Below are 26,492 nucleotides of genomic sequence, written 5' to 3'. Positions count from 1 at the left end.
TTAATCGATAGAAAAAACCCACTTATATTTAGATTAGACCATTCGTACAGGCAAATACTAAATAAACAGTGTATATATAGTATTTTCGATGCCGAACTAGAACTTTGATTGCATTTCATTTGCATTTGAGTTTCATACACAAAGAGATGCATGTCTTCTCACAACATAAACTGGTCATGCCAATATCTTTGCTTATAGGCATAAAAATTGAATATTTCAGTCAATTATACGTACTACAAGGTTAAGCAATTTCACAATGAAAATCTTTTTTTATTCAAAAACATTTGACAGCCTTAAGTTTTTATATTTGACGGACAACTTCTTTCAGAGCACATAGTAAACTATTATACGTTAACTTGAACGGTCACTAAATAACACGTTTTGGCAGCTAAAAAGACAGCCAAGAAATTCTTAGGACAGTAAAATTGCTGTTACAACTAAACAAGAAGTTAACTTTACAATATTGTTTTTTTTTACTATAAAAAAATAGATTCTTAATAATCAGTTAGTCTTGTTGCCGATTTGCTGTCTCGCCAATTTAACTGACAAAAGAAGACCTTAAACGATATGTTTAGACGTCCGCATACATCGTGTAATACTACTTATTTATGATTTAAGGTGACGCTAGTTTAAAAAATAAACATCTGCGTTAGCAACGTTGGGCTTACAGGAAATCTGTACCTAGTCAAATAAGCAGATTGTAAGTCAAACATTAGAATTGCAAGGCTTCCCCCTACCCCGCGGTGTCTGTGTGCGTTTGTGTGTACACTAATAGCTATTCCCCGGCCGGAGCTTGCTTAACGGTGTGTTTGATGACTTGAATAAAACCACCGGGGCCCGCAGAACAAACATTTTATGCGTCCTAAGTATTAGAAAACATCTCTGACGCGGCAACCCCGCCGCTAACTAGAAACCTCGTGGCCAACTCATATTTTAACATGCAATTACTTTACCATTGGAGACGATTTAGTTGGCCCATGTTAAAAAATAACGGTACTTAAGTTATTCATGGATTGAAATACGTATGCATATAGATGTATAGGTAAACTTTGTTTACAAAAAGCCTTCTTATACAATCCACGGTCAGATGGTCATGTCTTTTGTATTGTATTTTGCACCAAGTTATAATAAGTTATCATTTTTATTGTAAAACATTGTTTAATAAATCAGAAATATAAAGCGCAACATCTTAATAGTGGTCTTCCCATACCAAATCGAAAGTAACAGAACAACCGAATGTTAGTTGGTATTAAATGTAAATTGTTTATTGATGACAGTCGATCAGAATGCGTCGGCGCAGCGTCGCGCGATTCACCGAACCCACCGCCACACTTCCTGTCACTCCGCGCATGCCTCATGAATAAACACCTCGACATACGCCTGTCACCTTAATATGCCGAATTAGCGTGAGATACTCAGCTACACACGTAAATACGTACTGTATGTTCCAATGTCCTTATCAACATCGTTGTGAGGCTTTGTTTTAATTTCAAAGATACGATTCACGAGCTCTCATATGTTAATTTTGTCAATCTAATATCTAGTTTTATTATATTAACCCTTATGTTCATTTTGTATAGTAAAAATATACGATCACTATAAAATAATTTAAAACTTAGTTTTATTAAACTTAGTTTTGCTTTTGCTTATTTTTTGCTTTTCTTTAAAAAAGAAATCTTGCCACAAAAGGGTCAAACTGAGCCGAAATTGTTGTATTTCAATCATAAAGCTTGGCTTAAGCACCTAAGAAGATTTTCAATAATGTTGATTAAACCTTTGCATATAAAATGTTTCTGGCAGCAACGCGATGCTCGGGACCAATCTCCAGTTCCTATCGTGCTACAAACCTGTTAGTATAACGACTACTTATTACTTGTAACACGTGTAATTACTTCTCATTACACACAGTAGGCCTATCTACTGCCTCTCACATACTATTATTGAATGCCAGCATCATTCGAACTGTAATTATGGACAAATAACTGTTTACTTTATGTATGTTTATTTTATAACTGCTAATTATCGTAATGTGAAGTGCATATTACGATGATTAGCAATTATGAAACTAACATTTAAATAGAAAGTGTTTTTGATTTAGATCTGTTTTATGTATAAGATTTATGTAATTTGTTATTATATTTTAACTATTATTCACTTATATACAATGTTTAAAAATTGACTATGCTAAGGGGTCCATACAGCTTATCAGAATATTACCAACGTTTTGAAAACCGGTCAATCGTCTAGGAGGTCACAATGATATGGACATATTAACACATTCCGTTGTTAATCGGGCAAAAAGGAATTAGTAAATGCAATAACATATTAAATTAACATACATCCATATTCATATATTAATTACAGATTCTCGTTAGCGGCTAGATCAAAACCTTTCTCATTGATTTTACACAGAAACCTAAAATAAATAAGGATCATTAAGGATAATTACTGTGTCAGATTGTTGGAGAATTTGTTTTATAAATTAGTATGTAATGTAAAATAGTGGGTGACCGAATTTGCTAAAGTCGGATGCCTCGTAAAATACCGTTAATTATAGCTTCACTACAAAGGATAAAATAATAGATAAGTTGCAAAAAATAATGATATAAAAGCAAATTTTGATGATTTGTAATTCGTAATGATGGAAAATTAAGTAATTAAAATTGTTATTAGAGAATGTTCTAGATATTTTATTTGATTCAGCGTCATTCAAATTGTATTTAGAATTACGATATCACCCGCAGTTTATGGTAATTTACAAAATACTTCAACTTCCCATAAATACAATGAATGCAAACCGATAACAGTTGTAAACTTTTTGTTATTTGTCAAAATTTTCCGTAAAAGGCAATAAAGAAAAGCACGTTATGACATAACAATTATAACCAGTTCCATTTTTGAATAAGGATCGATGACATCAATAACAACTTTAACATTTCATGTTTATTATCATTTACTATAATAATCAAGTGTGAAAAAAATAAAGTGTTTGAAGAAAAACAGACAAACGGATGTAAAGCGATAGATAAACCGCAGAACCTTGGTGAAGCTACGCCCTAGTGACAGCTAAAAACTTGCATTTCCTGGTGCGTATGGCCGGCACACATCTCCCACTTGGGATACAGGATGCGCACGAGGGCAGCGGCCCGGTCCCCTGCTCGAGCACTAATGCCAGCCACTCACGTTCAGGTTTAACGGCACAATTTTAACTGAACAGTATGTCTGGCTAGTTAAAATTGAATGTCTGTAGCTGACTTAACCTTACATTTAATGCGCCATAAACCGTGGTCACAAATTTGTTTGCTTTACTCCATAACACCCTACATACCGGCAGAACTTTGACTTATTGACGTTTGTTCTATGACACACTTTATAGCAACTATTCTTTAAAACTAAATTTTGTATCCAACATTACCTAAATTAAGATTATTGGCATACATAGATAGAATTAGGTTACCGTGGCTAACGATGTTACTTTAAAATTTATAAAGCCTAGCACATGTGTAGCTTCCTAACAATTAAAGAATTTTTTAGATCGATTTAGTACTTTCGGAGCCTATTCAATGCAAACAATCAAATCTTTTCTCTGTATAATGTTGGTATAGATTTAAAAATGATAATATTTTATCGTCGGACTTTGTAAAAATTATATTTTTCTTTCGTGATGGATGAAAAATAAAAGCAACAATCCATAGGTCAGCGATGTCAAATCGTTACGTGCTACTGTCGTATCAATGTACATACATTAGATAATCGGGACAGTATAATAAATCATATTTTTCCGTAAGCCTTTCACGAGCCGTTGGGAAGGCCAAACAAGGTTGAACTCTTCAATCGATCTCATCCAATGGCCACAACAAACATCGCGGCGGTCATTGGCATCGATTGCATAAGGCACGTGTTACTGCAAAGCTCGCGTTATGCGACTTTCACACGAGGGTAGCACGGTGAGGCAAAACAATAGGACAGAACAGTACTGCACATGGCAGCCGAGACAGAACATTACGGATTTGATAGTACGGACGACAGCGTTATTATTTTGCGTCGTCCTCGTGTGAAAAAAGCACTAGGGCGGGCGCGCGCGCTGCCGACTCACCTATGTAGGGCCCTCGAGTTTGATTTAAGAGAGAGCAGTGGCATAGTTTCTCGGTACTTAATTAAGGTCACTATTAGACTATAGGCCCTTGTTCACATATACCGGTTAACAAGGTTCACAGATATGGTATCCAGAATCAATTGTGTGAAAGTTCAGTAGAGGTTATTTTAGCAATTAGTCACAAAAAACTAAACTAACAGAAAAATATACACGATGTTTGGTCCTAATTAATCAGGGATAGCCCTTACTACTTCTAGGTAACGATGAAGTGTTTCTCAACTGAATAAATTGTTATGTAAAAATTCTTTTTCCTTATTTCATTTCTGTTTTCCACATTTTACCTTATCGGACTGTAGTAGAAAATTCTAGATCTTTCTCGGCTAATAGAGTCTAAGTAGATATTGATCGCGAAGTTAATAGTTTTCCGGATTCCATTTGCTCAAGACTTACATGATAAGTTTATTTATATTTGATGTATGAGATTAGCGAGTAGGAATCAGGTTTCGGCTGGTGTCCGCCCTGTCGCCATGTAAATGATAGCTTCCCTTGCTTAATGGTACAAACAGTGTTTCTTATTAAATAAGTATTAATCATTATTATAACATTTTTGCACCTATTAAATGCCAGTTTTTCTAGAAAACTGATCACGAACACTTTTAATTATATTGATGATGAATTTTAAATACCTTTATTATTTAATATATTGCATAGTATTTGCGGTTAACAATACGTACATATTGAGTATGCTTTATACATTATTTTAACTTGTGACAGTCGATGCTGTAGTAACTGACATAACAATGGAAACTATAGCTTTCACATTTTAAAGTATTGTTTTGTGATATAAAATTTTCGATTTTAAACTTTTGTTGAAGTTTGAGAAGCCCTGGCGCCGTAAGTGTTGGAGAAAATTCGCATCGAAGACTCAGACGAACGATTAAAGGCGCCGGCGCCAGCGACGTATTACCCAGTTCGCGTCGCGGATGTCTTGTGGTGGAGTATTAATATCAGAGGTAGCATTCGCGAGCTATCGCAATTCTGTTACGCCTCATCACACCGTGTGGCAATTCCTTTACTTTATATCTGCGGCGGTTCTGTACTATTAAAACATATTTATTTTATTTAATTATGAACTTGAAGTTTGTTATTAAATCCAAAAGATCCATAATTATTTCTTTGTTACGTGTAATATTTTAAAGTTTAATAATAAAAGTTTTGTAAATATAAAAGTCCTTCGCAGGTAAATAATGCGAGATGACCATCGCCGTGACCAAGTGATTTGTGATACATCGCTGATTTAGAGGTCGAACTAATGAAGTTTTCCAATAAAGAACATTCAATTCATTCAATAGGTCATACGATTTGAAGGTTGACCACTCAACCGGTAAGACCGATTGTCGCAAAATTCAACATTTCTGAGTTCTTTATATATCGCAAGCATCCACCCTCTATTCTTATTTAATTACCGTGGGGGCAGCAGATCTAATAATTTTTGCATACTATCAGTTTACTTAGTAATTAGTTGGAGTAATTAGCTATAATTAATTGTTTACTTTCACACACGATCCCAGTGGCGCCGCTGTCTGCGCAGCCTGCGATTATTTTTAGATTAGAAATGGCACAACCGCTTTACGTAATTGAACTGGTCGTCGCGAGCGCACCGAGTTCCAGAGTATTTGCTTCTAAATATAGTCGCCGGGTTGGTAGGCAATTATACCTTATTATCGCATATTTCCTCGGGAAGGTTGGCAGCGGCTCTCCAGCCTAGGCTATTAGTCGTGTGGCAGTTTCTTTAGAAAGTATCGAGATGTGACGAAATTGAATCGCGCGCTACCGTTCGCCGAATGAGCCGTAAACAGTTTTCCTTGCTCTCAATGGCCTAGCTTAATGTAAGGCGCGTGCTCCGAACACCATGCGATAGCGATACGGCCGGGCACGTTGCCGCCGCTGCTGTTGTTGTTGCGAATTAGGGCACAACTGAGTACAATTTACCTTATTCATTCAGTCCACTCACTGAGTCTACGATATTCAAATAAACGAACACAGAGTCTATAATTAATTTAGGTTGATTTTGTATCTTAAATCCCAAAGATGTACACCTAACACTATTATCGTCCTTCGTCAACTTATATATACGTCCTTAACGAGGGATGACTAGGCCTTAGTCAACCACGTTGACCAAATGTAGATTGGTTGACTTCATACACATCTTTGTGGAATTCTTCACAGATCGTTGCATCGCGATTTTTTTTTTATTTAATTATCATTACACAGATTACAGACTGCATAAAATGAGGATTGCCAAGGCTTAACAACCATGTGACACACAGATTCACAAAATTTTATTTTTTACTGGACAAAATAGTATAAGTAGGTAGTACACAATAATCGAAATCTTATTAGTCCAACCCAATGATAAAATATTCAAAATATATAGTAGAAAGCTTTTATCGAACGCCATCAATAATTATCTTTGTTTCACCTTATAATAGTATGTACATATTTGGTCAACCGCTGTTTGCGGCCGATATAACTTTCTACCAGCCATCCTTGCTTTGTTTGTACATGTAATACTGAATTGCGCGCAAAAACATTGAACGCCACTTAAGTATTCAGTGCGGTGACGGCTGTGATACAGATGGACTGGCAGATGTGGTGGTAGCCGCCCACGCGCCGGCGGCACACGCCCATGTCATGGCCGCTATTGTACACAGCGGCCGCCGAGACCGTGAAAACGTCTTGACACACATCGCATCTGGTACGGACGTCGCAGCGGCCTGCAACTGATGGCACTTTCAATTATCACTGCACCGCACCGAACTCCCACGCGCCAACTATTCAGCATTTTTAACTGCAACACATCCGCTGCTATGTTTTGTCTACACTTTCTCTCCTCCTCGGTGTGGTTTTTGTTTTGTACATGTCAAACAATCTCCAATGCGCCTGTCATTCAACGTATTTTCGCTGTCTTCTTATGTGTCATTCCGCTAATCGCAATTACAGACAAGAATCGCATCGAATGTGACACGTCGTTTTGCGATTTAAACAAGAAACGATCGCTAAGTAAATGCGATTGTGACTGGCAGCCGATAAAAAAATCCCGCCAATTAGTGTCGGAGCCGCGTCGCTCGGATCCTGGTACGGCCAGCTTTGAGCTGCACTGGTGATGTAAAAGCCTTTCAGCGCCGCGCTCGCGCCGTAAGTTTCCGTTGACCGAGATATGATCATTAGAAACGTCGACGTATAGTGTATATTATATATTTTTTGTCGGCCGCCTAAAATTATCGGCGAAAGATCGCAGTACGCGCGAGATGCGACATCCGCAAGTGAGAGTTTTGCAACACCGAAACTGGTATGTGTACCAGTGATCGGCGTAATGATTTCTTAGACATTGATACGTCCGGTGGCCGGCCCAAGGAAAAAAAGTGCAAGTGAGGTCGTTCGTTAAACCCCGCACCATAAACAGCCATGTGCCGTTTCGTATCGGAATTGGTAAACAAAATCCAACCAATAAAAACGCTTCCTCGAATACATTATCTGTGCAAATTAAAATAAATAATACTTTTATTTTATTTTGTTGGCTGTATAGTTGTTAGATTTTATTTGAAGTTCTAAATTTTTCTCTTAATAGAAATATAGTTTTAATGACAACAACTTTATAAGTTATTTAATTTCAAGATAACGTAAAATTGTCACCGTAGTAGTATAACATAATTAAAGATAATCTTAGATTTTTCTCAATAAGTATCCAAGTAATCGCTATTTGTTAAAAAAATTGATGACGCATCGGAAGCTATGCAGGTTTTAAATTTAATAACTCTGCACGTGAAATATTTATGTCAATATTTATTTGTATTTAATATCGACCTATTAACCTGAAATATCGCAAAAATGTTAATGTTTTTGTAGCAGCTAATATATTACAAATGCGCTTGATTCCATTATTCCACTTTACGCACAAATTGTCATGTATTTCTTGTGCGAGTTGATTACAGACCTCATTCGATTCATTTTATCAGCTATTAAAAAACACAAAAGACTTATCGTCCTGTGCTTTTTGCGGAGTTCAAAGGTTTCTAATCATGTATACGTGTATCGTGTTTCTCATTAGTCACAACCAAACTTATGTTCTCAGGTTCCATTTCTATTAAATATTACAAAGCTTTTTTTTATTATTTTAACGCCTTATCATTAACCTTTTTTAGCCTAAAAGTGTTAATGTGTTAGTGTGTCATTGGAGAAAATGACAAAAGTCAAGTGCCTATCACCTATAAGCAAATCCTTCAGTAAAAAAAACTACAAGTCTGAAATTATTAAAAGAGTAACTATTTAACCATACAAAGGTTGTAATCAAATTTTTTCCTCAATCTATATAAGGTAGCAATGACTGTTGATGCTAAATTAAAATTAAATTTCATCTAATTGTTAACTTGCGACTGTTTGCAATATGATTTTCTTGTTTTCTTTGTTAATTCGCAATGTTGCAAGGGCGAGGGGGGAACGGTGTCGGGCGGGGCATGGCTGCGCCGCCGCGCCCGGCTAGGTCGTTCATCGACCCCGCGCTCCGCAACCGCACTTACAAACTATTGTTTATACACACTACCATTATCCATACAATGTTTTGTTACTCCGCGACATACCTTTGTAATCATTCCCAAATCTAGGTTAAGGCTCCTCTTTCGCTCGAAACCTATGGACGGAGGTATTACTACGTATTGTTTTCCCTCTCTTTACGATTTCTTTGTCTCTAGCACGACTTAGTCGAGTGTAACATTGTATTTAAGAATAAAAAAATAGCCGTCGTCGTAGTCAGAAATAGAACTGGTGCCGATTACGAGTTGTGTAAATAAAGCGCGTGAGTCATTCGCGTTGGCGAATTACACATTCAAACAGCTAATTACGAGAGCCCTATTGAAGCACGAAGCACTTAGTATCCCTTAATGGTGCATGCATGTAAAAAACCAAAAAACATCCTATACTATTACTTATTAGGATATCTAAGCAACCTGTGGTGCAATTTAAATGAGATCGACGGCGACTCCCGATGGACGCCTGATTGAACTTCAACTTTTTTATTCTATTTGCATTGCAAACCAAGGTAACTCGTCTTGACAGTACAGCCTTCGTATTTTTTTTTAATTTACTAACCACTACTAACTAAACTAAAACGAATTACTTTTAACTTTAATCAAACACTGCGACTATTCAAGAAATAAAATAAATATAATTAAATAAAATCTTGTTCTTAGTATGCGCAGTTCAACTAATTAAATTTATTTACGTGTATGGGTTGTTGATATTTTTTTATGAATATAATTTCATATAAATTACGTAGTACTTGAAAGTATACTTTATACATTTTCGTAATCTCACGAGCTTCGGGCGGAAATCCCGACGTGATTTCAATCTATCTTTACATATATCCTCCGCGGTCAGTCCCACGAACAAGTTTAAATTAATCTCGACGCATGTTTTTTGTGTGCGAGTGCAGCAACCGTCGCTCGTCTTGTACGGGATCTGTTATCTCATTGACCTACTTTCCGCTTGACATGCGATGAACGGGATCAGCCCATGTTTTATATTGATGGCTAGTCGGAAAAATTACGCCCGGTGGAATATTTAAATATAATTTTACTTAGAATTACTACTGCCTATACTAAAACTAACAATATCTTTCTGATTAAAGAGTTGTTGCAAGTCCATGTTCAGCTAAAATAGCTACAGAATTAAACGCTTGTTAAAAACGTTATCTTAATATAGACATGCTCGTGTCATATTTTTGTAATGTACAAAAATATTTTTTTTAATAAGAAAGTAATACTCATTAGGAAAAAATGGCTTGTTTAATATTTCTTTGGCTATAGACAAGTCTTGTCTTCTCATTGTCTCCTCTCGTCTGCTTTTATTCATTACTTAAATGGGTGCAGCGTTTGCCTTCATTGTATTCAGGAGTTTTGTCAAAAATGTTAAAACGTCCTTATCTTTTTATGGTCGTACCTGATAAGATTGGATGCATATTTATTTTCATATTAAATTATTTTTTTGTTGAGACGTTTGGCAAATTACAAGCACATTTAAAATACATCAACTTGGTCATATTTACATACGTTTAAAAAATTAATTTCGCGTGAAATTCATACAGGTATGTTAAGTGGTTTTAAATTTGCAATAATAATGTCAAATATTATGTTAAATAGTTACTTAATTTGTAATCGCGTAGGTATCTTATCAAAGTTACAAATATAGCGGTTTCCGCAGTTCGTTATGCAAGTTAAAAAACAAATCATATAAAGCATAGGTAGAGATAATTTTATTCATTGATAATAGAGTACATTAACAGCTTTTAATAAAGTCGTGGCAATATTGAGTGACAAATATCTGATTTGTTTTTAATTATTGAAATGTTTTTAGACCCCAATTAGACATACAGACGAATTGATAACCTCCTTCTTTTTGAAGTCGGATAAATAAATCAATCTCTTTTATAAATTTATATCAATTAGTACATAGAACAGTCATTGGCACTCATAAGTCGTCTGGGATTCAAACTATCTGTGGTTAAACCCCAACACCGATTTCCAAGAATGCTGTTTTCAACGCTTAACGGCATTCAATGTAAATACTCATTTCATAGTTATGCAATAAAAGGATTATATAAGGATTTTGTTTATTTTGTTGGAATACGCAAACCTAAACAAAACCCCGAATCCGAATCTGATATAATTATTGTAATATGTAAAGTTCTCCCTGACAAACAAATCTAACCAATGTTTACCCAATAGTAAAATTGCTCAAACGATTGATAAATTAGGATGCTTTATTGCGCAAGATGAGCGCTTTAGAAGCAGACGCTGAAAGTCAGACAATTTTATTGACTAGACTCATTGCTATCTCGAGAATTCCGCAGCCGTTTTGCAAAACCGATTCATTAGCATTTTATTTATAGATCGGATATTTCATAGTGTGCGATAATTGTCTATTTTCAACGTGCAAGGGGCGCTTGCCTTACTGCGAAATACACTTTGTTTAGTTTAAAGAGAGAGACATTTTGCGCTTTTTAGTTTCATTTTAAAAGCTCTCCGGAGAATGCGGATCGCAGGACACGGGCGCCGTGGAGTCGCGCCGCAACTTTCTACGCGTCTAGAACGCTCTTAAACCGTAATCGCAAGATTGACGTACGCGAGAATGTTACCGCGAGCAAATTAAATTGAACATTACGCGCATATAATCATTTTCAATTTTCATTATGTTCTGAAATAATGGAAGATTTCACCGATCTCCAATACTTGTACGAGGCGAATGGACAACCAGCAAACATGCTTTGTTGTCCTGCTGGTTGGTAGTATGTTCCTTTTCAAAACGTGGTCTTAAATTCTATAGAAGGACTTCTATACCATTCTCCACAATGTCCACTACGGATAAACTATAATTTTTTTGTATTTCTAGGTAAAGAAAAATAAAAAAAAATATATTCCAATTTATTGCCATTATAAAATAAAAGTGTATTGTTAATATTTTAACGCTATCAATGGACAATATTTATAATAATTAATCCTTATAAAATATAATTATTAAACAGCATGTGCTAGTTTTCATGTAAATGTAACACAAGGCTCACATTATGCATAAAAACTTCATTTACACGTTACATTAAACGCACATTGTAATGGCGACGCAGCGGCAGGGCTGCTTGGAAATTTTATTACGATGTAGACTTATGCTACGTATTTTCTTTAATCGAAATTACATATTTTTTAAGTGAAATTATAGGTATCGAATACTTTACTGTACTGTAATGAATAAATTACTGACGTTTGTTGTCTTAGAAAGCTCTAAGATTGGGATAAGGAAAAAGTAGATGAGTTTTGAAATTAATTTAAAACAATACGGTTCATTTCTCATCTAACACAACAAAATTTACGCTAAAAGCATTATAGCAAAAAAACTTCGATTTGGGAAGCTGTTGTACTTTCTTCAGCTTTAAATCCAATTACGTGGAAGCCTTTCATTGTCCTTACTCAGTTGTGCAAAGGAATTAACTATACAGTCTAATCACATAAACAGTTCAGATGGCCCGCGTTGAATTTATTTGCCGTTCGCAACATTGTTCTATTTATATATTATACTGAAATTGCCACCTAGAGAATTTCATTACGACCAATGCGTTTCTTTGTTTAACATTTGCCTAATAACGTCACGACATTGTCTTTAGCTCTCACTATTAGACTAATGAGACAGTTGCAAATAAAATTGTTTCACAGATAACTGAGAACCAAGAACCTGTGATATACTAATTCGTAGTGACCTAATGCAAGCGCTAAGCGTAGATGATATTAGTAATTATTTATTTTATAGATTTCGCTGACTTACTTTCTTTCCAAAAATTCGTAGCTTCTTACTGTTGAAATATATAAAAAGGAACGAACATTTTATTATAATTATCATATTTAGTATTTACAGACATGGCTTTCGCTAATTATTAAATGATTAAAACAAATATACATTTTTTTTCTTCAATGACAACACACTACTATTTACACTACACAACTACACTATTTTAGGTCTCCGTGCTACGGATCTATTTACTAAGCTCCTATACTTATTTGCAATTTAAATGACCGCTCTCTTTCATGGTGTGATAAAAACAAAATTAGTTGTGTAATAATAAACGTATTTCACAAAAACAACTGTTTTACAAACAAATTATATAACATCATTATAGAAATATAATAACTTGTATAATCTCCTATATACGTAAATGACCAAAACTTTTTAATGTAATGAATATGTGTAAATTAGTTTAGGACTATGTGTAATTATTTTGCTAACATATTGCCATGTCATACTGACATTTAGCAGCGACGCTATTGAAATATGGCGAATAGCATTTAATGCAGATATAACTATGACTTTCTAATCACGAAATGATACAAAATTCCTGAGTTTAAACAACCAACACATAATATTATCAAAGGATTATGATCCTTCAATCAAAAAATAGCAAAACTTACTGTAATTCTTAAGGTTACCAACCAAATTTTAAAATAAAAGGAATATCAGAATAGAGCCAAAAAAGAGCATACTTCTTTTTGCAGTTGATATTAAACTGGAAATTTATTTACCCATATTGACAGTATCATGAAAATCATAATTGGTATCTTTGCTAAGAGGTTATAAGATTAGGAATATCGGTCTCGTAAACATAAATAATTGAATATCTGGGTGACTGAAAGTATGTTGCGGTGTATCGTTCATTGCATGTTGTATGTCGGATATGTAAAAAATCGACTGGGAGGCGCCAAGCGTTGGCGCCGAGCCTCGCCGTCGCCAACCGTCGCCCGCTTCCACGAACTTACTGTGCTCGTCGCTATTGCTGACCGCTGCCCGAGTATGCGACAATCCCTCATTAACCAACTTTGTTGACATTCAATATGATGAAGTATAACTTAAAAGGTTTTAGAGAACATACTGTACTATTAAACTATAAGTCGAATAACTAGGTCTTTGTTTTTTTACCGTAAATTATAAAAATAATTTTAACAAAATAAGAAACACTATGTATATTAGCTTTTCAAAATGAGTAGTTAATAAGCATTTATTCAATCCATTAAATCAAGCAAAAGTTTTGAAACAAATACGAAAAAAGCTGTACCCGGTCTCAAACATGCAAAAAAATTAAAAACGCAAAAATTTTCTCTACAGTTTTCGCTTCGTTGCCTGCACAAAGTTTTTCAACGGTGCTCAAAGTTAAGTTGAGCTTAAAAATAGCACGCTCTTTTCCTCTTGGCCCCGTTTGGAGTATTCGTGACTGTAAATATGTAAGAAAATATTTTTATAATATTCGTTATGGTGTAGTTTTTAAAGTACTAGCGTATTTTAAACAAATTAATGCCAGTATTATTTAGTTAGATTTGAATACTCATTAGCTTAGTTTTAATGAACAGCACATTTTTCAATTGTTTTTTAACTAAGTTCCATGCATACTTTTTATGTTATCTATACCAAAAACAGGAAAGATTTGATTGTTTGCATTGAACAGGCTTGGAAACTATTAAACTGATTTGAAAATTCTTTTACCGTTGGGAAGCTACACTAGTCATAGGCTATATTAGATACTAGACTTCTTTAATTCTGCGCGAACGAAGTCGCGGGCATGTGCTAGTAAATTATATCAAGGTATGCAGCATTGTAATGCAGCGATGTGAACGATTTTAACAATTTTATTACATGGAGTTATTAATTAATATGTGCCCTAATTAATATTTATAATGTAGATGAAGCAAAAGAAGACCATGGCGTGCAACGTGATGTGTCGCCACATATAGCTAGAAATTAACTGTGTGATCAGGATTTTTCCTTTAACTAACAAAGACTAAGTAACCAGTGCCACGTGCCTATTGAATTTACGTTGCTGTAATTAAAAAATAGGTCCATTTTTAAAACATACCTGATGAATATAATCCAAAGATTTATTTTAATCAGAACTAGGACACTAAACGTTCCAGGATTTAAATTTTTGCGATAGCTAAAAGTAAATTTTATAGTAATAAAGTCTGGTATTTTTACCCAACCCAAAGTTATCCACGATCAATTACAAGTAATCAAATAAATATTTTTGTTGCATCAAAAAAATATATTAAAACAATCTTTAAAAGGAAATGAATTTCCTTAAAAACCGGAAAAATAAGGCGGAAAGTCATTGACTACAATTCAAGCACCACATGCTCAAAGCCCTGCATGTAAGTGCTTACAAGGTATGAAGGGGTAGGCTATTAAAAAGTGCCCTTTGAATTTCCTATTCAACTACAGTAGCTTCTGTGTGAGTAGTTTCGATTCTCGATGGCTTTCTTTGAAATTGCAAAACTACTTGAAAAAATCATTTGATACTTGATTGTATTTAGGTCAAAAAGTATTTGAATATGTACCATTATTTCCAAGCTGTAAAAGCAATAACCTAACCTATATTTTTGTTGTCTAAATTTTGATATTGCAGTATTTATTTTTTACTACTATTAATAATTAAATATATTGGGACGACATAGTGAACAGAAATCTCCGTGTTCGAAAAACTAACCTCGTATAGAAATGCCGTAGTGATAAAGTGATTCAAATAAAGCAAAGTAAGAATTTATGGAGGTCAACATTATCTTAGGGTTTTTTCAATCGATATCAAAAAATACTTTTTATACCCGTAAAAAAATGAAGCTAATTTTGACCTGCTTATTTAGAGATTGGCGCATTCATTCTTGGAAATTTTTTAACCGACTGACCGTCCTTAAAAGTTAATTGAAAAACGGTTTTAGTACATATCATTGTACAGATAATGTATTCGACAGAATATCAAGATTGAATTCTGAATTTCAATTCTGATCGATAAATTCTGATGTAAAATGTACGAGAAAAATATGTCGTTAGAATAAAGTGATGTCGTCACCTACTTGGTTATTACCTTACGTATTTATTTATCGTTCTCTTCTTTAATTCAAATCATGAGATTTTCTGACTGAAAAAAAATAAAGAAATACCCAAATGTGTGAAAATTTTCCTTGTATCATTATTTATTGTTTAAAATAATACATGAACAATTAATCACTCGCACGAGACCTTGCTCGGGGTAAATAAAACCTCGTCCGTATCATGTTTGATTCGGCATATTCAAATGTGGGTATTGGCGTGATTGTAACTTTACACGGCAGTTCATCCATCCGCCCGGATTTTGTCGAATTCGTCCTTTGTGTGTCGCATATTAATTTATTTATGATACTTCCGGTTACACTTAATATTGTGTGTACGATTATCCTGAATATTTACTTATGAAGGAAATTAGGTAAAACAATGTCATTGACCGACATTGGATAAAACAATGTTAAGAATTTTTTAAATATGTTTTATTAAGATATCTGTGTTCTTTCACTACTAATTTTGATACTCTCCAACCTTAACCTTTACCAAATTGCACTTTAATTAACAAAATTCTTAATTTTGGCTAATTTTATTGGAGATGAAATATGGAATGGAAAGTTCTAAGACCATAACAAACTCTGTCAAACTTATCAAAGCATGTCAATAGATTTCCATTATCTTAAATCAATCAATATGTCGTCATTAACCGAACCTCTTAAAATAATTTTTCCTGCTTACGGGCTTGTCCGTAATTCCGCTAAACAGAAAGTTATTCTTCGAATCTGTATTGAGAGAACATTATCATACTGGAGGTCGATGCCTCGCGTCATCGATGCTAATAAAATCTCCAAGTCTGTCAGCCACCTACGTTTTCTGTTACCTAACCTAATCTTTTCAAATTGCTTATGTTTACAAATTTGACTTCATAATAGTAACCAAAGGCGGCTTAATACAATCGTACATTTTTAGGTAAAAGTTTTTAAATAACTTTCACTTTATTTTACAGAAGTGCAGAAAAATAAAGAACAGAACTTGAATTTTAACGAAGTGCATGTAAGTAATAGTTATATGAAATGTTGTGTAGGATAGAATATTAATATGTGAGTTTCACAGCGTAAGAAACAACTTTTTGCATACACCTCAACATTATGATTGAAATAAATTCTGACAAAAATATAATTTTAATTGTACATCAACAAATGCACAAGAAACAAGACAACAAGTGTAGTCTACCACATCATACCTACAATGGCAATTTCTTCAACTTGATCAATACAGTAAGTTTGATTAACTTCGTACGGATAATTAATACCCGATTTGTTCGTCCCAGTTACGGGTGGCGCATCACAAGCTGCGCAGGCGCCGTCTCTAACTGTTGATTGGCATTTGTGCATAACTTTGAGCTTAGTACTATGGTGCATTTGAATTCGCGCTCTTTCAGATATTAACTTTAAAACTTAATCACATCTAGAATCACTACGACATCTGGACTAATTTTTTTCATCTGACATAAATTTCTGAAATTTTTTGAATCCTCAATTGCATGCAATCGACAGGCAATAATCGTGTATCAACCTCAAGTTGTCCTCGTAACCAATTTCGACTGCGGCGACATCTTCCGGTCTTTATCAGACCAGTTTGATTTAGCAATATTTTCACCTTCAATTGAAAGTAAATTAAGACCCTGTTTTAATACATTGTTTTCATCTGATTAGACTTGATATGAATTTTATTATTTATTGGTACAACTAGTAATTTATAAATCTGGTTTTGGGTTTCAAGACACAAAAACACGTTATGCTGGTCCCACTCAATGAATGCAACCTATTTTTAATAAACAATGTTCGTTTAAACCTTTATGTTTACGTTCTCTTTTTCGGAAATTATGATTGTGCCCGAAAGGAGTGTACAAATGGAAATATGATGTATAATGTTTGTAATTTTTTATAACCATACTTATGAATAGTGCCTATTCTCAACAAGTATAATACCAACGACCTAATACTGCTTATTTCAAATTTGCTGAAGTGCAGTTCCGTTACCTTATAAGAGTATTAAAACACATGTTTATGCTCAAAGAAGACATAGAGTTAGTGATTTAGTGTACATAAAAATATTTAAGCCAATGGGACGTTTAATTGTGAACAGAACTCTATAGACGTAGAAGACCTTATGACCGGCGACTGGCGGACCGTAGCTAGCCGAGCTCGACATAAAGCTTGCGGTATTGCGTTGTCGATGGACGAGTAATGGCCCTCCCAGATACGAATAGGCCCACACAAAGCTTACTAACAGTACTTCAAAGATGAACCCCGCTTGGGTAAATTGGTAATAATTTAGAGCTCTTTTACGAAGGTAACAACTTCTTGAATCTTACTCATTACAATAATAGAATAATACACACTTAATCTTAATAAATTATTACAAACGGGGAATATAAATAGCTGTTAATCTTTAAACAACAATAAACGGTGTCCAAGGTAGGTGAACGTTTTACTAATTTTTAGTTCGTAGCTGTTACGTCAGTGGAGCAAAAACTTGCAGTACATGCATATTTTATGCAAATAAAATTGTAAATAAAGAAACTCTTACCACCGGTTACATTTACCCAACACACGTCCAATTATATCGTAGTTTTTTGCAATTGTAACGCGATCTTAATAACTTTTAATAATAATTAATTTTAATTCTGTATTCGCTATTATGTCGCCAAAACACAATTCATATGTTCGGGACCAAGATTAACGGTTTAATAGGTCCTCCTTACCGTTACGTAATTCGCCGAAGTACTGGGTCGTATCGGATAAAAATTGATGTATGATGGAAGATGGCGCGGGGCGGCAGCAGTGGGGAGGCGGGGCGGGGGCGCGAAGCGGCGGCGCTGCGCGTGCGGCTCTCACCGCCTTATCTCTCGCGACCTCCGCCGGACGCGCACGCACGCCGCGCGCCGAACCGAACGCGATCGCGCTATGTCTCCCGACCGACGATTCACTCGCGTCTTTGTATACTCCCAAGTTTTTGATTATAAAAGTGCAGGCAGCAGCCCGGAAATGCGCCAGTGAATTAGTGCTTTTTTATTGACTTATTTATTTTTCATTATAAACGTTAAAACACTTTCGCAACACGACGATGGTGTCGGAAGGGGCTCTGCCCGTAGTTTGGTGTATGCGCGACAACCAACTTGTGCCTCACCAAGTATCCGGTGTTAAGTTACAGGGCGCAGTTACGGGAGCGCACATAGCCGCTGTTACAGACTTTTTGCGTATGGTGGCCGGGACGCCTATTATTTTACCGCATACGGCCGTCCCTGAAAATTTTGACAATGACATCAATAAAGAGAAGGAAAATACGACAAGGCGACGAAAGATGTCTATGCAAGTCGAAGTGCCCTGCGTTTTCCTTTCAGAAAGCGCACTTCAAAAAGCGAAAAGCCGTAGCAATTCTCTAGAAGAAAAGGTAATTTTGGAAAATAGTAATAAATCGTCTTCGGCCAAAAACGACCTAGATAATAAATCAATGGCTAGTTCTACTAATACTTTAGATTCTGAAGAGTGCCAAAATGGATTAGGAAAAGAAAATTTTAAACCATGTCCGCTACGGGAATCTAGTGGTGAAATATATCCACAAAGAATAACAAGAATAATAGAATTAGACGATTTTAATACACAAGCTTCTGAAACAGAGAATGAAACACTTCAGAGGATAGCTAGGATTATTGAATATGAAAATAATAATATGCCCTCACCAGTATCTGCCGATGGAGATACTGATATGCCACAACGAATTACTAGGATTATAGAATTAAATGACATGAATGATCTCGATAAAGAAGGCCCCCAAAGGCTGCCTAGGATAATTGAAGTAGGAAAGGACGAAGCGTTTCCCAGTATGGCAAGAATCATAGAAATGGAAAATGAAAAGTCAAACGAGAGGAGAATTTCTTTGACTAATGAAAGAGAAATTGGTTCTGGAATAGCTGAAAATTATAGTGAGGAAATTATAGTTAGGTCAAAACCTTCGCACAGAAGTACACCTAGGTTTAGTGTCGACTCATCATGCTCCGAAAACTCTTACGTGAACATTGAAACCATGAAGAGTTTACAGGATGTAAGAAAAGAGGAAAACACGGAAAGCGGAAGTCCCGAGTCGTTATCGTCTTGTAAACCTATTGTTCGTTCCCGGTTTCGAAGAAAAAAAACGTCAGTTTGCTCTATCGGCTCGTCCGACTGCGACGACGAAATCGACGTTATTTTTAAATCTAAGCCGAAGTCTAGTCAGTGGGTAAGTTTGGACTGGATTCCTCCATCCCCTAAAGAGGAACAAGTCATCGGTCAAGTCTGTGATAAAAATGATTTTATTTCAAAATGGATAGCCGATCAAAATAACCAAGATTCGGGAATTGTGGCAGACGAGCGAAGAAAGAGTCTGCCGCCAAAGTCGAACGAAATATACCTACAGAATATGAGACGATTTAGCGACGGACTCCAGATATGTAAAGAGGATGCGGCTAGTGATTCACCAGCTACGGTGAAATGGAAATGGCATGACATCGTCAAAAGACATCTTCAACTGTTGAAGAATGAAAAAGGATTTCGACGACAACGAGGTAGCTGGATGAGAACAGCGAGGCGACTGTCTAGTACAAACATTAACACGAAAAGCTTAGAGCCGCTGCCGCATGATACCTATATAAAGATTAATACGATGCCGTAAGTACTTTTTACTTCATTTTAGATATAACACATTCAAACCGAACTGTCGGCTCAAAAAAAATATGTTGCGCCGATGCGTATCCATGCGACGAGCCACATCGGTCCACTTAACCGGAGGCAACCCGTTCAGCTAGTGGAACTGGTTACCACCTCACGGCTCGCGGCGAACCGCAGCTTTGTGCTAATTCATTTCCAATGACTAATGTTCACTGGAAGCGTTTCAGATTCGGTATGTTGAGACTCATATATTGCGCTTCTCTATTTTATTCTCATCTTATTAAAACCAAACCGCAAAATAGGTAACGATATTTTAATATTACAATGATTAGTGTGAGTTTACAAAAAGAGATCATGTCGTGGGGTCGTTGGTAAGACGCAGGCCTAAAGATGTTACGAGAGCGATTTGGAGACGCGCGCTTCCGCAAGGCCGTGCGATTAAAATGCAAGGAGCTCGCGTCCAAGGCTACGCTCGCCCGGTCGGTCGCTGCACCGGCGCCGCCCGCCGTCTTCCTCTTGGCGTTTCGGCGATTGGAAGTCGCCTCAGGAAGTGAGCCACGAAGGTGACGCTAACGAAAAACTGTACGCAGCCGATCGGAAGCGATTGTGCTTTGAATTTTCGACGTCTCGTGTTCGTGATTTCGTACGCTTCCTCAATCCTCTTCATGAATAATTAGGACACACGCAGATGAGTTTACATGCGGAATAACGAGCGTTTTGTTTTTATTGTTATGCGTATATTATGCCGCGAACTGAATTTAAATACCATAATGATATTTTAGTTGCCACCACTGCTCTGCCCGTACCTGTCCATGATGTGCGCGTGCGACACACTTATTCTGTCGCATCAGAACGTGTCACGTACTAATTTTCATAGATGTTAGTTAACATTATGCACGTCTTCGATTCCTAATTCAATGCATACAAAAACTGGATTTTTAATTTAAGCGCATGTCAATTCGTGTCAGACAGACGTGAATAAGTAAAATAAACTTGTCCATTGACGACGATTCGTTAATGCAGTGTGTGTTTACATAACGGCACATGCAGCAGTTTAAAATAATACAGTGGTAATGAACATAGCAAAACGTTGAGTAGAGCCGGCGACGGTACGGGTGCAGGAAGGTTTGCCGGTGAAGCAAACAGTGCGGACGCCGCGCCGGTGTTGGTTTCACTGGCCAGCCTTGAGGCTACTCTGCTTCCACAATGCCTGTTGTCCATTATCAATACAATTGTTCTTATATTTAGTACTATCTAACAAATGTATACTTATTTTTACCCTACCCTCGGTCAGTGACATAAAAATGGATAATCAACGATGAATTATGCTATTTTATTTTGTTAAATGCAGTGTTTGTGTTATTCCTTGTTTTAAAATTTAACATTTTGGATAATAGTTTTATTTACATAACGACATGCAATTACATCGATTTAATATGACTTTTATAAGGCTGTAAATCTAACACGGAAATTTGTAGTTCATTGTTATATTCATACGAGAACATAGGTCATGGACGTTTCGCCCTCGAGTTCGGAGTTACGACCCGTATCCTTACTTCCTTTGTTTGTTTACATCTGACTGTATTAAAATTGTATACATTACATTATTCGAACATTTTTATTCATTTCTTGCAAAGGCCGCGAAGTCGACAACTCATGTTTAGTGTAAGGCTGCATTTCCGAAAACATGTGTGTTTGTATGCAACGATTGTCAACATCGGCTATTGTACGCAATGCGTGTAAGCGGCTAATGGAACAAACAAACGCCTCTAATATCGAAATATTTTGCTTGCATTCTTAATCTTCCAATGCTTTCCCACTACTTGGTATATAAACATCAGTTCTACTTTGTTTCTCAGTTAAGTAACAGTGAGTTAAATTGTAGTAAAATCTATACTTTTATTTTTACACTGAAAATCAATGTTAGCTTTGATGAGCTGTATTTTCAATTATTTCTTATAATTATCGATATCTAATGCTACACCGACCGTTAGTCGGGTAATAATAGTGTAATTAGTGTAGGTAACCTTGCATTATTACTTGCCAATAACAATGGAAGAAGTACACAAATGACTAACCGTCTCGTTTCATTAAACTATTATTATCAACAATTTGATTTTCATGTAAAGTTTCGTTGTACTAGTATATCTTGGCGGCGATATTGAGATCGGGCACAGCTGATTAAGTACACCGATAATTATATTGTCATTAATTTGATAATCAACAATAGTTGTATTTTGTATATCGCACAGATTCAACACGTAAATCGTTTTAGTTGTGAAATGTTATTTTTGTTATTTGTGACATAAATGCGGCGTAAAAGTGTGATTTTATAAAATAATCAATATTATGATAACTAAAGTGAAATTTTGTGTCATGAAGCTCCCTGCATTTGTTTGTGAAATAAATCATGAATACGGATTTCATCATTGAATTCGAGAGGCGTCCTGCGACGAAAAAGAAGTAACGAGTTTCAATACTTTTCGACACTAGAACGTATAATGCGAATTTGTTTAATATAACGTCAATTGCTTTTGCTTCACTTTCACTGAGCCGATGATTCGGGTGCCATGTCGTGACGTCTCTGAGCTCAGCGTCGAATTGAGTTTTTTTTTTATCTAGCCAGCCACTCAATTCGCTTTCTAAGCGAATTATGTGTACACGTTAATCCGTGTTGACATTGAATATAATTTATTCCATCGATTTATAACGATATTAACGTTGTTGACAGTTTCAGTGCTGTGTAAATTGCAGCTCATTGTTTCAAACACGTGTCTGAATCGATGGAATCGACTTCGCCCTTATCACGGCACCGAGGTGAGGTCGTCTCTTGCGAAAGAACAATACGACAGGTTTTATGATTTGTTTTTACTTTTTGCGCGCGCGCACGCTCGCCGCGCAGACCTGCCCCTACAATTACTGCGGCGGATGTTTTCAAACTAAACATTTTAAAGTCGTTTTATCCATTCTATGTTATAAATATTTATCATATTTTATTTAAAATTAAATAATAATTATTCATAGCTACACCAAAGTCAGTCATTGTTTGTCTGGGTTTTTCATAGACATACAAATTGTCATGTTGTGGACAAAATTATCTTTTTAAATTTTTAATCGTCTTCAAAAAGAAGGTTCTCAATTCGTCTGTATGTTTTAACACACGGTAATTGTAGCGATAAAGTCAACAACGATATTCAATAAAAATACTGTAAAGTAAGCCATGGCTAAGCTATTGTTCGATAGTAGTTGTATATTTTAAAATTATTCCAATTTAAATTCTTGGTTAAAACATTGTAACCTCAATAGATGTTCACTCATAGCATTGCAAAGATACGAGGAAAAAAGGACAATGCACGCAAACACAAGTTAGCTGACACTTGAATGTGACATTGTCACTTTTGTTCATGATATATCTAGAGCATTATTATTCTTAACCTAAATGAGATAGACAGAAATAATAGCACTTTTACTAAGGACAATCAGTCCCAAACTACTTGCGGCCATCAGAAACTAATGTTCTTCTATAATTTATCAATCGAATACTTTGTACTTTGTCGAATAAAAATCTTACGTGATCCAAGATTATAATTTAGTTTGTCTTCATACACACGTACATTAATAAAGCAAACGTGCTAAAATGTTATGTTGTGAGTTAGGAAGTCCTATACAATAATAGCACAGTTCAGCAAAATGTCCAGTTATAGTCTTTAACTGAAGATAAATCGATGACTTAAAAATACTGCTAACTCGTTGTAAACTTAACAGTGTTTATGGTTAAAGGAAGTCAATTTTTTCTCAGCCTTTTAAAAGTTGACAACCCTATCCGTAAGTGTGAAAACGAAATCTCTTGTTTAGTTAATTATATTCGCAATCTAGTACGAAATGAGCGCGCTAAAGTTGAAACTTGTGAGTGCGAGAGAGAAAGTAGCTTACTGTTATTGTTTTTGTCCTAAACACGTGTGAGCTAAACAATCAACTGCTAACTAAATGTTGCTTAAAAATAATTCTATATTCTACACAACAGTGTATGGCTTTGTTATCATTTTCGCTTATGATACATTTATATGTGAGTGACGATATTGATTTAGACTTTGATTAATATCAGAGGAACTCTCCGCAGCCATTCAGCTACGATCATGAACCTTTATACGAGCAACAAACGACAATAATATTTAATGATCTATTGTGGTCTTTCTTATTTGTCGTTACATGACGATGGGTATCCAAATCTGGATTTAAATGATACTTCCTTTTTAAACTGTAAACAAACTATTGCAAATAGCCATGCAAAATTTAATTAAACTATTTTTGCCAATCTACTTTTTTGTAATACTTTTGAGTATTTTAGAGCCTTTATTGTATTGCGTAATAGGATCTAAAATATTTAGCCAAAGAACTAATAGAAGACATGTGGGAATATTTACAATTTAACCGACAGTTTTTCAAGACATACAAAAGCAATAAAAAAATTATTAGTATGATTTATTTCAAGTAGTAGCATTGTTTTATATGAAGCAGAACCAATGCCCTCGTCACTTATGACCAAGTCGCGGAACTATAACAAACTCGTTTACGTACTTCTAATATATTAGTTTTGTTTTTCCAAATAATTGCATTAGTGATTACAAAAAAGAAAGTACCGTAATTAATTCAAGCGTTAAATGAGGTAGTTTGTTTGGAAGTAGCTATTGTATGTGACGTTGGTGGTTTGTTCTCCAGTAATCAATAAATGTTAGTTGACTAAGAAAATATAGCAATCAATAAGATTATCAAAGACTGTTATAATTGCTTTATTAAAGGTACCTGGGAATCTATTGAAATTTTTTCGTTATAGTTGTTTTCAAAGGATGTATCTATAGATCAACGCCGAGGTTAGGCTATTTAATATTATATTAATAAGTTTCAGACGACCTTTTTAAATAGGTCATTTAGATAATTATAATTATTTCGTCATGAATTCATGCATTGTTGGTATGTAAGTCTGCATTCGAAATTATAAATAACAATAATAGATACTGTCGCGTGAAAGTGAATTGGGTATTCGGGATAAGATGACGTATTATTTCAATCTTTTTAAATATTCGTTTTCAGAATAGGAAGCATACAACCCAACTGTCCAACTGTTTATGTATGTCGTACCGTGGGAAGTTCTTATTGAAAATTCAATATATGTCTCAAATTGTATGACCGGTCGTCCTTATCTGTCACTTCTTTGAATAAATAACGGACGAGTACATATTTCTCGCAAATATACCGTTTGCTTTATTATCTTCAATGAGGTTTTTAGTTCATGCATCTCCTCGAGACAGAAGCACTCTCGGTGTAAGCGATCGAATTGATTTATATCTTATAATTTTTTAAGATAAATCGCACGCCCTCCTGACAAATACACCGATACATTGCAAATGAATTGCATGTTTAAAATGCAATTCATTTTGTAATTTATAAAACAACTCGGTCATCGGTGATAAAATGAAAGGGTTTTCCATTTATTAAGTAGCCCGTTCCAAAAGGATAATTGCGAAGAGTTATTTAAGCTGTACTGAATATTTTTTTTATATATTTATAACATCAATGTTGACCTATTTAAATTCTTACTATTAATTTACACCCTGTATGTATATTAATGCAACATTTTCAAGCGTGAATATAATACTGATATATTCATCTACATAATTTCTAGTTTTTTACAATTACACACACGAGGTGTTTTAAAGTTTTTTTTTCTTGAGAAAAGAGAAAAATCTTTCTTGAGCTTCCAAAGGTGTGGTTTTTATATTATTAGAGTTTTATTTTTATTTAAAAAGTCTGTTTAGAATCAATAAATAGCTCTGAGGCAATTAATACAAAAAGAAACGTTTATATTCTGCGCGATGGTTTAAAAACTAGCTTCTAAGTACTGGATTTAAGGTGAATGTGTCCATCGGGAGAGAGGAACCTATAATTAGATTGGCCATCTAGCAGCAGACCTAACAAGAGCAAGCAAAATGTAGTGCCATCGGCACGCAAAGTTCAACGCACGATGTCTCATCCGTAGCTCTATAAAATTATTTTATCGAAAATTTATACGACGGTCGAAACGCTCGGGTCTGTAATATTTCAAAAGGGCTTACGACATATCAGTTACTCATAAATTTTAACTAGAAAATACACATTCTTCTTAGCGGAATATTAGGCAAATTATACATGATTTTGATACGTTCGTGCTTAATATAATGATAAATTATTATAAAATGTCAAATTTCTTAGTTTTAAATATGGAATTATTACGTTCCAATAAATAA

At 35.2% G+C, this 26,492-nt stretch overlaps 1 protein-coding gene across 2 annotated transcripts in view; it reads left to right on the top strand.

Moving 5' to 3' along the window:
• Nucleotides 1–26,492, top strand: part of Src42A (Tyrosine-protein kinase Src42A) — a 56,002-nt gene that overhangs the window by 6,290 nt on the left and 23,220 nt on the right. The window contains exon 1 of one of the 2 annotated variants that reach the window (XM_013307416.1): nucleotides 18,425–20,208. The exons of the other annotated variant lie outside the window; for it this stretch is intronic. Coding sequence (XP_013162870.1) covers nucleotides 18,629–20,208 — 1,580 coding nt within the window. The 5' untranslated portion in view covers nucleotides 18,425–18,628. Of the gene's footprint in view, nucleotides 1–18,424; nucleotides 20,209–26,492 lie in introns of those variants that run through there. 2 annotated transcript variants of the gene reach the window in all.

The sequence above is a fragment of the Papilio xuthus genome, unplaced genomic scaffold, assembly GCF_000836235.2.
Source record: "Papilio xuthus unplaced genomic scaffold, Pxut_1.1 DF828142.1, whole genome shotgun sequence".
Lineage (NCBI taxonomy): Eukaryota > Metazoa > Arthropoda > Insecta > Lepidoptera > Papilionidae > Papilio > Papilio xuthus.
This window is presented reverse-complemented; position numbering and strand designations above follow the sequence as displayed.